The 16,021-nt window shown below is 48.0% G+C and overlaps 1 protein-coding gene across 3 annotated transcripts in view; it reads left to right on the plus strand.

Moving 5' to 3' along the window:
- The first annotated feature begins 2,551 nt into the window (after positions 1 to 2,551).
- USP48 (ubiquitin specific peptidase 48) overlaps positions 2,552 to 16,021 on the plus strand; it is a 39,715-nt gene continuing 26,245 nt past the window's right edge. Inside the window, exons 1-10 of one of the 3 annotated variants that reach the window (XR_014528745.1) lie at positions 2,552 to 3,689; positions 5,523 to 5,643; positions 7,977 to 8,133; positions 8,733 to 8,860; positions 9,218 to 9,342; positions 10,585 to 10,693; positions 11,429 to 11,562; positions 12,161 to 12,243; positions 13,148 to 13,327; positions 14,690 to 14,812. Coding sequence is in view for 2 of the 3 variants with exons in the window: in XM_083514625.1 (XP_083370751.1) it covers positions 3,325 to 3,689; positions 5,523 to 5,643; positions 7,977 to 8,133; positions 8,733 to 8,860; positions 9,218 to 9,342; positions 10,585 to 10,693; positions 11,429 to 11,562; positions 12,161 to 12,243; positions 13,148 to 13,327; positions 14,690 to 14,812 (1,525 nt within the window). In the remaining variant the exon portion in view is untranslated. The remainder of the gene's footprint in view (positions 3,690 to 5,522; positions 5,644 to 7,976; positions 8,134 to 8,732; positions 8,861 to 9,217; positions 9,343 to 10,584; positions 10,694 to 11,428; positions 11,563 to 12,160; positions 12,244 to 13,147; positions 13,328 to 14,689; positions 14,813 to 16,021) is intronic. The other 2 variants (XM_083514625.1, XM_083514626.1) reach the window with 2 other exon arrangements.

The raw sequence follows: 16,021 nt of genomic DNA on the forward strand, positions 1-16,021 counted from the left end.
AAGCAAATGTTTTTATTCAAATAAAAGGACATACAAGACTATGCTGTCACACCTATGTGAAAGGCAGGAAAATACCCAAATCACGTCTTTTCCAAATCCTGCCTTAAATTCCCTTAAACTCCAGGTAGTGCCAAAGTATTCCTGTAAATAAAGGAAATACATGGCCATTAACAAGATTGCTGGAAAAACAGGAACCAGCCCAAAACCTTTGTGTACACTGCCTGCCAAACAATGACACAAAATAAGTGTCGACAAACACAACGATTAACAGAGACCAGCCCCTTCCGACAGACCAGTAATCTGTTTAATCCCTCATCTGACGTCTCTTGTTTTTCATTGTTCTGTATGGAAATTAAAAGGTATAAATGTAAGAATCTTCTTTTGTTCTGGGTGCTCCTCCGTCGCCTGTTACATGAGTGGGAACCCTGTTGCCAACAGTCTTTATTTTGTAATAAAGATCAGGCTTATAGCCGCTTTGCTTTTCATAAATCCTGGTCTGGTCTCTGTCTCTCAATCCCTACCGGCTAGAGCAGGGGTCGGCAACCTGTGGCCCATGGGCCACAAGCTGCCCACGGGGGTCGTTAGAACGTCCCCCGAGCCGCTCCCGAGCCGCCCACTCGGCGAGTCCTGCACGCTGCACTAAACCGAAGGTCCAGTCTTCCTTAAGAAGCTGAACCCATTTACCGGGACCCCCTTTTTCCATTTATTTCACTCTGCAAGGAGGAAGGAAATGGGGAAAGTTTTCCAATTGTCTTTGGACTGTAGGGGCTTTCACCTCCCTGCAAATACAGTCTGGCAAGTACAGTGGTACCTCGGTTTACAAACGAAATCTGTCCCAGAAGTCTGTTCTTAAACCAAAACAGTTCTTAAACCAAAACCGTTCTTAAACTGAGGCACACTTTCCCTAATGAGGCCTGCAGCTGCTGATGCCCTTCCACCATTTGGATTCCATTCTTAGACCAAGGTAAAGTTTGCAAACCTACTTGGAACCCAAACACTGCAAACCCAGAAGTGTTCTGGTTTGCGAACTTTTTTTGGAAGTCAAACATGTTCCACTTTGAGTGCCACGCTTCCAACTTGAGTGCCACTCTTCTGTTTTGAGTGTTACACTGAGGTCTGTCTGTTTTTGCTATTTATTTTGCGTTTTTGTTTTTGCGTTTCCCCCCATTTTTTTTTTTTTGTGACTGTGTGGAACCCAGTTCAGCTACTGATTGGTTGTGTGACTGCAGTACATTGTTTATTGCTTTCATTTTATGGATCAATGGTCTAGTTAAATAGTAAGATTCATGTTAAATTGCTGTTTTAGCGGTTTTTAAAAGTCTGGAATGGATTCATCCATTTTGCATTACAGTGGTACCTCTAGATGCGAACGGGATCCGTTCCGGAGCCCCGTTCGCATCTAGAAGCAAATGTAACCAGCGATGGCACGTCTGTGCACACACGCGTTGCTTTTTGCCGCTTCTGCACATGCGTGTGACATCATTTTGATTGTCTGTGCATGCGCAAGCAGCGAAATCCGGAAGTAATGCGCTACGTTACTTCTGGGTTGCTGTGGAGCACAACTCGAATATGCTCATCCCGAAGCACATTCAATCCGAGGTATGACTGTACTTTGTTTGGGAAAATGCACCTTGGTTTGGGAAGGCTTTGGTTTTGGAATGGACTGACTTCTGGAATGGATTAAGTTTGAGAGCCAAGGTACCACTGTAACAACATAACGGCCAATTCTCTGGTAACAGCGGGAAATTAGGGGCACTTGGAGGGTCTGCAATGGGGGCTATGAACGTCAATTGGCAATGCAGAAAGCTATCCTTCTGCTCTGCTCCAAAGAGTGGACAGGAAAATGTGTCCTTTTTGAAATCAAAAGGTGTTCTGGATACAAGGAGGAGGAAGTAGGCCAAACTCCATGCAGTGAATACGGGAGGAAGCTGCACTGAGAGACCTGGAGCTGTGACTGACTGCTGCTTTGCACCCATTCTTGCTGAGAGGCACAATGAAAGACACTCTTGGGGTACCATGTTCTTCTACTGGTTCCTGCCTCCATTAATGCTTCTCTGAATGATAACGGACTTAAGGGATGTGGGATAAATGGATAAGAAAAAGCTTAGCACAAACCATCATGCCTCGCCTTGCTGTTGTAACTGCTTGCATTGCAAAGAAAAAGGAAACTTGTGGTAATACGTAATATTACCACATATAGAAATTACTGAGTAGCCAAAAGGTAATGCCCTAGAAGGGATTAGTGTGGGGGCGACTCAGAATCACGAGGGATAGAGAACAGTTAGAAAGCTATTGCACATGCTTAAAAGGGCTATGAATATTAGTCAAACTGTCCCGGGTCGAGCTAAAGCTAATCAGCATGAACATGGGATGTACAGTGGAGGTACATATGTAATAGGAGGGCCTGTAAACTGCAATTTCCTAACCAATAGGAGATTGTAGGAAGGAAATTCGGACAGGCTTTATGGCATTTTTTTGTAAACTTTTGATGTGAACAGGATGATGCCCTCCCTCTTTGCAGCATGAGCTGGGGAGTTGTGCGTGTAGCGCTGTCTCGAGAATAAACAACTTGTGGTTTCGCCTGATCTTGGTGTCAAGATTCCCTTCTTCTCGCAGAGGAATTGGCTACCTCTGGGGAAGATCCCTGGGGCAAATTTCTCCAACAGGGACACCGAATCCCTTGGTGGGTGTTTGAGATGCAAAAGCCAAGCCCAAATTTACGTATAACAGTCATTGGCAATGTGGGATGCAGGAAGGACTCAAGTGACGCTAAATGGCCAATAGGTCCTGCAAATGAGAACAGGACCAAAATGGCTGCCATCATGGTGGTGGGTTGATTTTGGGAATGGTTCACTGTTTCCCTCAGGAATTTCCAGTATTCTCTTTTTTTTCTTATTTTCCCTTGTACAAGAGTGTGATTTTTATTGTTATTTTGCTTTCTTCCTTTTAATCCCTTCAATGGGAGCCAGGGATTTCTGAGGAAAACGCAATGCATTGTGGGCATTACAGGTCCTCCCCGTGAGAGGGACGCGTCTGCGCACGCGCGGAAAATCAACGGCCTTCGATCGTGTGTGTATTTTTCCTTCGTTGTTTTTTAAAAAGCCGCTCCTCGTACCTACGTCACTGCTTGTTACTACGAGGTGGGTTGGGGGAGAGAAACCCCGCCTCGAAAAGTGGGTGGAGCCAAGAAAAGGAAGCGACGTGGGAGGAGCAAGAGGGAGATCAATCAAAGAAAGTAACCCCGCCCCCGACCGGATTGGAAGTAGCCAATCCCCGCGAAGCTGCTCCGCTTTCCCCCCTCCACCCCTTCGTTTCGGCGCGGCGATGCCGTCGCGTCTGCGTCTGACGTCACAGCCAAGCGCCGAGGCGCGGCTAACAGCTTCCCCGGCACCCCGCCCTGCTTTGGGCCTTTCGCGTCGCTCAGGGAGAGGCCGGTTCCACTTCCTGGGGCGTCCAGCTCGCTTCCGCTTCCTGGTCGCCCTCCCTCCTTCCCTCCCTCCCTCTTGCCTCTCCTTTTTCCGCCCCCCTCTCAGGGGTCGTGGAGCCGCGCCTGGGATGGCTCCTCGGCTGCAACTGGAGAAGGCGGCCTGGCGCTGGACGGAGACGGTGCCCCCCGAGGCCGTGACCCAGGAGCACATCGAGGCGGCCTACCGCGTCGGCCTGGAGCCCTGTCAGCGCGGAGCCTGCAGGTAAGCCTCAGGGGCCGGCAGGCTGGGCTTAAGCTAGGGCCCCGGGGGAACCACAGGGCGGCGGCGGCGGCGTCGCCCTGGAAATCAGCCTTTTGTACTACAAGTCAATGGCAGGGTACCTGCACTGCATGCGGGAGCCCCCAGGTTCAATACCCGCTAAGTAGGGCCAAAAAGAGGCTCCCTAACTGAAACTTGGAGAGCCACTCCTGCCAGTCAGTGTAGGCAGTATTGAGATAGGTGGACCAACGTGGCGACTCGAGAGAAGGCAGCTCCCTATGGCACACAAGCCCCACCTGTTCTCCACCACCCCCCGTTTTATTTGTTTTTATTAAATTTATTAGCTGCTTTTTTGCCGTGGCTACTCAAAGAGACTCTCTGGGTATTCTAGAAGTTCTTAGGAAGGGCTGTGCAGCTCAGTGGTGGAACACCTGCTTTGCACATAGAAAGTTCTGGGCTCAGTTGCCACCCCAGTAGAACGTGGGAAAAGACTGAAACCCTGGGGAGCCGTTGCAGCCAGTCAGAGTAGGCAATACTGAGCTGTATAGTTCTCATTTCCTGCTTCTTCAATGTCAGGGACCCTCACTGAGATTGTTTGTGTGTGAGGAACCCCATCACTGTACATTTTTTAAAAACTCTTTTCTCTCCTCTAACCCCTCCTTTCCTCCTTTTCCTTTTCAGTTGTGAACTCAAGGGTGGGGCTTTTGTCTTTTGTGTGAGTTTATGTGCACCATATAATTAAAAGCAGATGATCTATTAAGCATCAGGGTGACAAGATGGGAATGAAAGGAGGTACGAATGCCTCGCAAGACGGAAAACTCGCTAGACGAAAGAGTTTTCCGTTTTGGAGGTGCTTCGCCAAACGAATCTCCTATGGGCTTGCTTCGCAAGACGAAAATGTCTTGCAAGTTCCTGCGGGTTTTTTTTCCTTCCCCCCCTTTTTCTAAGCTGCTAAGCCGCTTATCAGCTGATCCGATAAGCTGCTAAAAGCCGCTAATAGCGCTAATCCGTCAATGGGCTTGCTTCGCAAGACGAAAATACCGCTAGACAAAGAGAATCACAGAACGGATTCTTTTCGTCTTGCGAGGCACCACTGTACAGTTACACATGGTTTGTCTTTAACTTCCATTATAATTTAAATAAAAAGCACAGGTCATATGTTTATGGAAGGTTGTTAGGGGCTTGTTGTGCCCGTAAACCTCTCTTTTGCCTGATACAGGAGGCAAGTGGTTTCATCTGAAACTGATATACTTACAACCTCTGTGTCATTTAACCCAGTGTGGTATAGTACTATGTCAAACTTAAGACCTGAGGGACCAGGGTTCAAATCCCCACTCATTCATGAAGCTCACCAGGTGGCCTTGAGGGCCAGTCTGTTCCTTTCAGCTTAACTTACCTCACAGGGTTGTTGTGGGGACTAAAGAGGATAGAGAGAACCATTTACACCACTTTGAGTTCTCTGGAGAAAAGACCGTGATAGAAATGCTAGAAATAATAACCCCTTTTAGCAATTCTGATTTACAAGCACTTTTCAGCAAAAGCAACACAGAAACTGACAGCTAGACAATGCGGGGAATGTGCAGAACTTGTCCTTTTTGTTGAAATTTGTAGGGGGAAGGAGGAAACATGCCAGGGAGCATCATCAACTCTGGCACTATCTGCAGTTACCTCAGGACTCTTCTGTGGTTGGTGGGGCTTGTAAGCTGCACTTGCCACTAATTGCTGGAGAGGTGTGCTGGAAGTCAGGACATAAGTAGTCTTGGTTGGCTTCAGATGATAGCAATGTGATGAGGTCAGAATATTGGATTCAGATCCTGCTGCTTTTTGCTTTTGTAGGCGAAACTGCCGAGGAAACCCAAACTGCCTAGTAGGAATTGGTGAGCACATCTGGCTGGGCGAGATAGATGAAAACACCTTTCACAATATTGACGATCCAAATTTCGAGAGGAGAAAAAAGGTAACACTACTATGGTCTCCTGGCACTCCAGGGTTCATGTGCTGGCCCTGAAGCCTGTGTGAAGGAGGATTATTTCCCCCAAGATGCATCCTCAACTTGATTCTGGTTTATAGAATTGGAAGGCTTGAAATTTTCTTTGTGGTCCTGGCTGTTTTGTCAGAACTGATAGAGGTTTCTTAGTAGTAGCTGTAAAGTTCCTTTTCCAGTTCTGTGAAGTAGCTGTCAATAAGAGGGACCAAGTACCAGGGGCGCCAACTTATAAAAAATATTGGGGGGGCCCATACCGGGGTCCATACTGGCGGCAGGATGGCAGTGGTGCTTTTGCATGCAAGAACCGGCCTTCCCTCCCCAGGCTTCGCGCCGGGAGGCGGCCACCCCCTCCTACCAACGTCACCTTAGCCGAACCCAGAAAAAAAGCCCCGCTCCGGCGGCGGGAACTCCCGTCCCCTCCATTCTCCCCTCACCCCGGTCCCTCGCCGGCGACGAATATGCCGTTCCTCGGCCCCGCGGCTCCATTCCTTTCTAAAGTCCCGCCGCTGGGGGTCTTCCTCTGACTGACCGACCTGCCCGCCCCTTCTCAGGAGCTCCCGGTCACTTTGGGAGGCGCGCGCCGGAGTCCCCTGCGCGGTTTTTGGCAAGGTGCCTAATAATTTTCTTAAATTATTGGGGGGGCAGAGCCCCCCCAAACTAATTTTTGAGGGGGCTCGGGCCCCCTCAGGCCCCATGGAGTCGGCGCCTATGCCAAGTACAGTGGTGCCCCACAAGACGAATGCCTCGCAAGACGGAAAACCCGCTAGATGAAAGGGTTTTCCGTTTTTGAGCTGCTTCGCAAGACGATTTTCCCTATGGGCTTGCTTTGCAAGACGAAAACGTCTTGCAAGTGTTCCTCCCCCCCCACTTCCCCCCCTTTTTCTAAGCCGCTAATAGCCTTTTACCCGCTAATCCGCTAAGCCTTTAATAGCCGCTAAGCCTTTAATAGCCGCTAAACCGCTAATAGCCGCTAAACCGCTAATAGCCGCTAAACCGCTAAGCCTCTAATAGGGTTGCTTCGCAAGACGAAAAAACCGCTAGACGAAGAGGCTCGTGGAACGGATTAATTTCGTCTTGCGAGGCACCACTGTACTGCAAGCAGAGCTTTATCTGACTCTTTCATCTCAATCTACAGTGGTACCTCAGGTTAAGTACTTAATTCGTTCCAGAGGTCCGTACTTAACCTGAAACTGTTCTTAACCTGAAGCACCACTTTAGCTAATGGGGCCTCCTGCTGCTGCCGCACCGCTGGAGCCTAATTTCTGTTCTCATCCTGAAGCAAAGTTCTTAACCTGAAGCACTATTTCTGGGTTAGCGGAGTCTGTAACCTGAAGCGTATGTAACCTGAAGCATATGTAACCTGAGATACCACTGTATTCTGTTGCAGAGAAAAATACCCTTGGATGAGCCCTCCCATGTACCAGGAAGCTTGTAAAAATATTTTGGTATTTCTTTCTCATTAGTTTTTTTTTTAATAGCTACATTGTTTGGATTTAATTGACTATTCTTTTATTCTGCTATGTTTGTTTAAATGTTAGATATCTCGGGCATTTTATGGAAAGTCAGGGGAGAAACATGTTAAAAATGTAATAGTTAAATAAAGAGGAACAATGAACCTCCCTGTAAACCAAGGTTGGGGAGCCTGTAGTTCGGGGTCAGCAAACTTTTTCAGACCTTGTGGGGGACCGGACTATATTTTGATTTTGATTTTTTTAAATGAACAAATTCCTATGCCCCACAAATAACCCAGAGATGCATTTTAAATAAAAAGACACATTCTACTCATGCAAAAACACGCTGATTCCCAGACCGTCTGTGGGCCAGATTTAGAAGGCGATTGGGCCGGATCTGGCCCCCGGGCCTTAGTTTGCCTGCCTATACTGTAATTGGGCTCCCAACTCCAGTCATCTCTGACATATTGGCTGTGTTTACTGCGGCTGTTGGGGGACCACAGGTGTTTCCCATCCCTGCTGTGAAGTGCTACAAATTCAACCCCAAAACTGTTACACAGGTCAAGTGCACTAAAGGCAGGATATATAGTCTTGCAAGGACCTCCCGGCCATCATCTTCTGGAGGCTCTTGGTTAACGTTGTGGAGGTAACCACTTGGTGGTTTGCCTGCTGGGCACCATCCAGATGTTTGGGACCACAACTCCCATTAACTCCAGCCAGTGTTGGCTGTGTGATGCTGGGACTGACGGGAGTTGGCGTCCAAAACATCTGGAGGGCACCAGGTTGGCAAAGGGCTGCCCTTGTGACCTTCTTGGTGATACCTCTGTTGTGTGTTTCCCCTTCCCCTCACAGAATGCCTTTGTGGGCCTCACAAACCTTGGTGCCACCTGCTACGTCAACACTTTTCTGCAGATGTGGTTCTTGAATTTGGAGCTCCGCCAGGCGCTCTACTTGTGTCCAATTGCCCGTCCTGAGTACGTGACAGCAGAGGGCACCACATCAAACAAGGGTAAGTGGGTCAGACTTTCCCCACTGCTCACAATGGGCAGGTGGCTTTAGATTTGCTCTGACAAGGCTCCGTCTGCTTGGAGGCTGCTACTGTGTCCTGATGTTTTATCTACTTACATAGCTATTGGCTTTTGTGGTCCTCTCAATCTAGCAGCGCTGCTTGGGCACTTGTTCCCATTTTACAGATAAGGGATAGAGTTTGAGAGAGGAGGGTTTTGCTGAAGGTAATGCTGTATATCCTGAGCGGAGGCAGTGAATCAGCCTCTAGAGACCACAGTGGATTCTCATGGGCATCAGAGTATCTAAGCAGCAGCAGAATCACAAACAAGCCTTGACAGAAAGGAAATCTAAATGAAGAGGAAACCTTCCCTTTCTGAAAGGGTTTGGTTTTTAAAATTGTTACTCAGAATGGCACATCTTGTTAGATTTTCAGTTGCCAGCAGATGATATGCTGTGTATATCCGCCCCAATGTGTAGCAAAGTGGGGGAGGGGGAGGTCTTTTATAACAGCGTGTGTGCAGAGGGGGGTGACCGTTGTCAATATCAGTATATGCGTCATGGTGGGTAAATCTCTGAAGGAATCCTCTTGCCTTTTGATAGATTTTGAGCCTCAGACGATTTGTGAGCACCTCCAGTACTTGTTTGCTTTGCTGCAGAACAGCAAGAGGCGCTATATCGATCCATCAGGGTTTGTTAAAGCGCTGGGTTTGGACACAGGTCAGCAACAGGTAACGTTCGGGTGCGTGCGTGTGAGCGCGTGTTTTGCCTTGCTCTTTCTGCGGAAGCAGCTGCACATCAATCCGCTTGCCCTCTGTAATGCTAAGCCGCAGTTCCCTGAGCTGAGGTGAACCAGGGATGTTTAGCCACCGAAGAGGATGGCCCTATTCCACTCTTTATTTTCTTGTACATTGCTGAGTGCCATCCCCGAATCAATGCAATGAGGGGTGGTGGTGATTGCTTTGCCTCCTCTTTAAAAGAGCTATAACGTATAACAAAAGAGCTAAGCACCCTCTTTGTTTATTTTGTTAGTTTGTTGATATACCTGTGTTATCAATGCTGCCTTTGCAACTGTACTGTTCTCCTAGGATGCTCAGGAGTTTTCCAAGCTGTTCATGTCCCTGCTGGAGGATACCCTAACCTCACAGAAAAACCCAGATGTGCGAGACATTGTCCAGAAGCAGTTTTGCGGAGAGTATGCCTACGTCACAGTGTAAGTTTCTCCTCTTCTTAGTCTTTTGGTGCTTTAGCTTTGTGTATTCCCAATTCAAAGTGCTGATTTTGATCTATAAATCCTAAACGGCCTTGGTCCAGTATACCTGAAGGAGCGTCTCCACCTCCATCGTTCTACCCGGACACTGAGGTCCAGCGCTGAGGGCCTTCTGGCGGTTCCCTCACTGCGAGAAGCCAAGTTACAAGGAACCAGGCAGAGGGCCTTCTCGGTAGTGGAACGCCCTCCCACCAGATGTCAAAGAGAACAACAACTACCAGACTTTTAGAAGACATCTAAAGGCAGCCCTGTTTAGGGAAGCTTTTAATGTTTAATAAGTGATTGTATTTTAGTGTTTTGTTGGAAACCACCCAGAGTGGCTGGGGAAACCCAGCTAGATGGGCGGGGTATAAATAAATAAATAAATTATTATTATTATTATTATTATTATTATTAGTATGTGGCTTAGGACCCCAATACCTCAAGGACCATCTCCCCAACCTACCAAGACCCTACTATCATCTTCCTAGGCCCTTCTCCATGTGCCCCCTCCATGGGAGGTCCAGAGGGTGGCAACATGAGATCAGGTCCTTTTCAGTGGTGGCTCCCCATTTGTGGAATGCTTTCCTCAGGGAAGCTTGCCTGGCACCACCGTTTTAGGCTCCATGCAAAAACATTCCTTTTTCATCAGGCCTTTGGGTTTAACAATATATATGGCTTTTGAGCCATATATTTTGAGCCATATATATTGAGCCATATTTATGAGCCAGTGTGGTGTAGTGGTTAAGAGCGATAGGCTTGTAATCTGGGGAACCGGGTTCGTGTCTCCGCTCCTCCACCTGCAGCTGCTGGGTGACCTTGGGCCAGTCACACTTCTGTGAAGTCTCTCAGCCCCACTCACCTCACAGAGTGTTTGTTGTGGGGGAGGAAGGGAAAGGAGAATGTGAGCCGCTTTGAGACTCCTTCGGGTAGTGATAAAGCGGGATATCAAATCCAAACTCTTCTTTTCCGTGGATACGGTGTTTTTATAGTAGTTTTTGGAAAACATAATTGTTATTTTTTAAAAAAAAACTGTTGGTTTTAATGTGTGTGTGTGTTTGGTTTTTGCTTAAAATGCTGTCTGTTTCTTTGAGCTGCCATGAGAAAAAAGTGACCAGTAAATTTAATAAATAATGATATCCGTGATTTCTGAAGAAGTAATTCTTCTTGAGGTAGTCTTCAGTGGTGTTTTTTTCCCTTCCCCAGCTGCAACCAGTGTGGCAGAGAGTCCAAACTTATATCAAAATTTTATGAGCTTGAGTTGAACATCCAGGGCCACAAGCAACTCTCGGACTGCATCACAGAGTTTCTGAAGGTATCAACTCTTCCTTGGGAGTTTTCATCCTCCAGCCTATTATGGCTTGAGGCCAATTTCCTTTCGGCTGCTCTTTGCTTTATCTCAAGGTTGGGATCTGAATAGAGGAGATTGATCCTAGTTGGCCCTAATTTCTGCATATGTCGTTCAGTTTGTTGGTCCTTTGGGGATTTTTGTGCCTATGGAGCTTTTATAATAATTCCAACAGGCTGCCTCAGAAGGATAATCTTAAGTGTGGTCTCTGTCAAATTAGCAACATTATAAATACTATTTTAATAGGTTCAAATGTGATTATTAATAAACGGATGTTTATTTTTTGTTTGAGGGTTTTTTTAATATATCAAAAGTTTGTTTCATGAAATTTATTCACTGCTTGATTATTTTTAAAAAGCCTCAAAGTCGTAAGGAAAGGAGAATAAATTGATTAGGAAATTTTCTGAAAAGGGAGATAAGAAGGGTCCTGCTTTGTCAACTCTCTCCAGATATAGACAGTTTGGTTTCAGCTTCTGCGTATCAAGTGACAGCCCCCAAATTCTGGTCTCCTGTCGTAGAAGCTGTTCCCAGAATGCCACTGAAGGAAGATCCATAGGCATCCTTGACACGCTTTCCATGCATGGATTCAGGAGCTGAAGAGTGGATTTGATGCCAAAGGGTCTGTTTCCACCTAGGTGAACTTCTAGCCTGCCTCAAGGGCATCCAGGTGACTTTTGTTCCATTTCTCTCTTGCTTGGCTAGGAAGAAAAGTTGGAAGGGGACAACCGCTACTTCTGTGAGACCTGCCAGAGCAAGCAGAACGCCACCCGCAGGATCCGTCTCCTCAGCCTCCCCTGTACCCTCAACCTGCAGCTCATGCGCTTTGTGTTTGACAGGCAAGCATCTCTCTTCTTGTTCCAGTACCCCAGGGTGGGAGCCTTCAGAGCTGCTGTGGTCAGATCCCTCCGTACTGGAAGGAGACAGGCTTACGCTAACACCCCCAGTTTATTTTATTTCACAAAATGCCACAAGCACTTCAGAGCAGTTTACAAAAAGAGATAAACAAAATTATCAAGATGAAAAATATCAGTAAGAAAAATAACAAGGGAAATAGCAAGGAATTAAAACTTGCACCAGCTTTGTAAACATCTGGGTAGGCTTGCCTAAACAAAAATGGTTTCAGCAGTTGCTTGAAAAAGTACAGAAAAGGCTCCTGCCTGCTGTCAGCATAGGTGCTGCCACACGAAAAGACTGATTTCTTACCAAGGCGGAATAGATATTATGCGACATCTGTAACAGTGCCGCAGGTCGATCTGAATGGGACAAGATAACTGTTCGGTGGATTTGTAGCTGGTTGATTGACTTAACCCGAAGACTGCTCGCTAACGGTTCCTCGTCATCCTGGGAAAAGGTGACAAGTGGGGTGCCGCAGGTGCGTTGTGAGTTGCCAAACTCGGCCTTACCGTTTGCTCTTTTCTTCCCTTGCTTCCTTAGGCAAACAGGCCACAAGAAGAAGCTGAATGCCTACATCGAGTTCTCAGAATTGCTGGACATGGAGCCCTACATGGAAGACAAAGGTGAGGTTATGATCTTACGTAGCCAAGTAGCAGCTTCTGATTGGGCATGAAGGGGTGGCGGTTGGTGCTGGTCTATTAGGCCAAACAGGGCACTGCTCCAGCAGTCTCACTGCCCTTCACCAGACCCTGCCTCACCTGCCTTCTTACTTACCACCAGTCCAGGTTTTTGGCACTTGCTGTCAGCATCCTCAACCTCAGGGTTTCCCCATCTAGAACTCAAAAAGGAGGAGGGCAGAGGCAAAAGTAGGTCACTCTGGCACCAACCTGCTGTTGAGCTCCCTGCTTTCTATCCGAGCACAATTCAAAGTGTTGGTGCTGACCTTTAAAGCCCTAAACGACTTCGGTCCTGTATACCTGAAGTATACCTGAAGGTCTCCACCCCCATCGTTCAGCCCGGACACTGAGATCCAGCGCCAAGGGCCTTCTGGCGGTTCCCTCATTGCGAGAAGCGAGGTTACAGGGAACCAGACAGAGGGCCTTCTCGGTAGTGGCGCCCACCCTGTGGAACGCCCTCCCTTCAGATGTGAAGGAAATAAGCAGCTTTCCTATCTTCAAAAGACATCTGAAGGCAGCCCTGCTCAGGGAAGTTTTTAATATTTAATGCTGTATTGTTTTTAACACTTAATTGGGAGCCGCCCAGAGTGGCTGGGGAAACTCAGCCACATGGGTGGGGTATAAATAATAAATTATTATTATCCTGCCAATCTCAGTGTACACCAACCACGACCCAAAGGGGTGGCCCATCTCTGCCTCCCTGAAGATTACAATGACAAAGCGGGTAATGCCATAAACGCTGCAGGGGCTATTCTCTCTGCCATCCCTATGCATTACAGGGGGTTGGACTAGATGACCCTCGGGTCCCTTCCAACGCTACAGTTCTCTGATTCTGTGACCCTCCTTCCAGCCAGCATCTTTGTCTATGAGCTGAGTGCAGTCCTCATCCACCGTGGCGTGAGTGCCTACTCCGGCCACTACATTGCCCACGTGAAGGACCCTCAGACGGGAGAGTGGTACCGGTTCAACGACGAAGAGATAGAGAAGATGGAGGGCAAGAAGCTGCAGCTGGGGGCGGAAGAAGACCTAGGTAAGACCTCGCCAAAAACACGCAGAGGAGGCCCTGGCTCCTATAAGCAGTTAGGAGTCAAACCATTTGGAGCAGCCATGGCGGGGAGACACCCTCTGTCCCTCCATGTGTCCAAATGTGGTCAGTTGCCCTGACTGCCTCTATGTTTTCAGGCTCGGTTCACCAAATTCCAGATTCAATCAATAAAGCGCAGGACCTTGATGTCTGTGTCCTGGCTTGCATTTGCCTGGATCCTGCGTTCATCGCCTTAGGCGCTTCCCCGAGAGTGGTTTTCAGGGTGTCAGCAAGTGACAGGGCCTTTTTGGTTATGGGCCCCTCTTTTGGTTATTGGAATGCTCTCCCTAGTAAAGCCTGCCTTGTGCCATCATTAATGTTGTTTCAGCATATCTGCTCTCTGAGGTATTTGAGGGAACATGATTATGTTTCTGTGTTATATCTTCTTTGGATATTATTTAATTAGACCCAATGGTCATTTTTAATGGTGTGCATGTAAGGTGCCTAGGGGCATTTTGTATTAGATGACAAATTTAATGACTCCCCAAGGCCAGGGAATTGAAAAAATCGTCGCTCAGCACCATCTAGAGGGCCACAGGATAGAGAAGATTGCCTGTCTCTGTCCTGTGAGCACTCCTGGATTGACGCACTGTGGGGATCCTTTGACCCTTCGGATGTTGCTCCCATCATTCCTAGCTGTGCCAACCAGGGCTGATGGGAGTTGTAGTTTCAGCAACATCCAAAGGGCCAAAAGCTGGGTATGCCTAGTGTATTGGGACCAGCAAAGGGTTAGCTACTCAGTTGCTGTTTCCACCAGCAATAAAGCCTCTTGTGCCTTGGCATAATTATCACCAGAAGAGACAGCTCCATTAACGTGTTTACGCAACCCACGTTTGGTGAGGCTTATGCGTGCTAAGGAGTGTGTTTCTGATAGCTCCAAATTGCTGGCTCTCGTGAGGCCCTTTGGAAGTAAGGGCCCACCTCCGGTCTTGGCTCCTTGCTCTGGGCTTGAATGGGGCATCCCTTAAATAGTAAACATGTTAATGGGGCGGTACATGGGGACCCACCCAAATAAATTTGGCACTCTGGCAAAGCTGCACAAGTGGGGTGGGAGGGTCTGGCCAAAGGTTAGCTGCCTTGAACCTGGCAGATAAAGCACTCTGGCTGGGGTGAGATGTAGGGCATTGCCTCGCTAGGACGGAACGCTCAGCAACCCAGGAGCCACCACTGAAAAGGCCCCGTCACAGATCCGCGAGTTGAGAGGGAAGAGCTAGGGAGAAGAGCGTTCCAGGTTCTGCTTCCGTGACAGGAGAGAGCGAGCAGATGTCTCAGGGCTTCTCTTGTGCTTGACTTCTCTCTCCCCACTAGAGCCTTCTAAATCTCAGACTCGGAAGCTCAAATGTGGGAAGGGGGTTTACCGCTCTCGGAACGCCTACATGCTGGTGTACAGGCTGCAGACGCGGGAGAAATCACTGAGTGTTGAAATTCCAGGTAAGGCTGGAGTTGGAGTTTTGTGTGTGTGTGGTCCATTCTTTTCCCCTCTGTGCACCCGGGGTGTGGCATTTGCCTGGCGCACGTGTGTGCAGGCAAACGCGTTGTGGGGCACATGTTAAGCTAAGCAAGCCACCTTGTGTCCACTCAGCAAATGTTGGGCACAGCTGGTGATGTTTTCTTTCTTCCCACAAATAGGTAGCTTGCTGAGTCAAAGGGGGAATGCCGGGTGTGTTTTATACAGTCATACCTCGGGTTACAGATGCTTCAGGTTGCGCGTTTTCGGGTTGCGCACTGCGCCGAACCCAGAAGTACCAGAACGGGTTATTTCCGGGTTTCGGTGCATGCGCAGAAGCGACAAATCGCAACTTGCATGTGCGCAGACGCGGTGCTGCAGGTTGCGAACACTGCGGGTTGCGAACGTGCCTCCCGCACGGATCATGTTCGCAACCCGAGCACCCACTGTATAAATTTATCGGAGTCCCCATTTCAGTTGATCACTTGCCCATCCTGTTCTTTCTTCCTAGCTGTTAGGGCATAGAGAGCTACCTTATAAATAACAGAGTCATCAGTATCACTCAGCAGCCATTTCACACTGACCACCCTGGTTAGATTTGTTTCCTTTGTGTGAAAAGGGCTGTTATCAATCAATTTATTGGGTCTGAATATAGTGGACGTTGTCGTAAGTAATGCCAAATGTCCTCTACACATGGTTCCCCCCAAGAGATGCTTTATATTGGTTGGGGACGTGGCAAGTCAGCTTGGTGGTTTCATCAGAAACCTTACATGAGCTTAATCCTCCTTTGGCGGAAACCTGTAAATTACTCTCGAGAAAATGTTGGCTTTATTACATCCACTACTGGGGGCAAATTGCCTCTGAATGCCATTTGCTGGGGCTCATAAGTGGAGAGTGTACTGTTGCACATGGGTCTCATGAGGGCATAGGGCATAGACCTCCAGGTATAGGGTGGTGTATAAAATGGATTAATAATAATAATAATAATAATAATAATTAATAATAATAGTTTTGTGTTGGCCATTGTGCCACCAAGATGGTAGACTAGGTGGGTCCATTTTGGCTTGCTCCAGCTGCGGCCTGACTCTTCTGATATTCTTATTTTGGGGGTCTCCTCTCAATTGGGGGCCTCCAGCCCCATATACACCCACTTGACTCCCTCGGTCGGCAGAACAGGCACTACTGCAGGTGCA

Source organism: Podarcis liolepis (assembly GCF_965112155.1).
Source record: "Podarcis liolepis genome assembly, chromosome: 7".
NCBI lineage: Eukaryota > Metazoa > Chordata > Lepidosauria > Squamata > Lacertidae > Podarcis > Podarcis liolepis.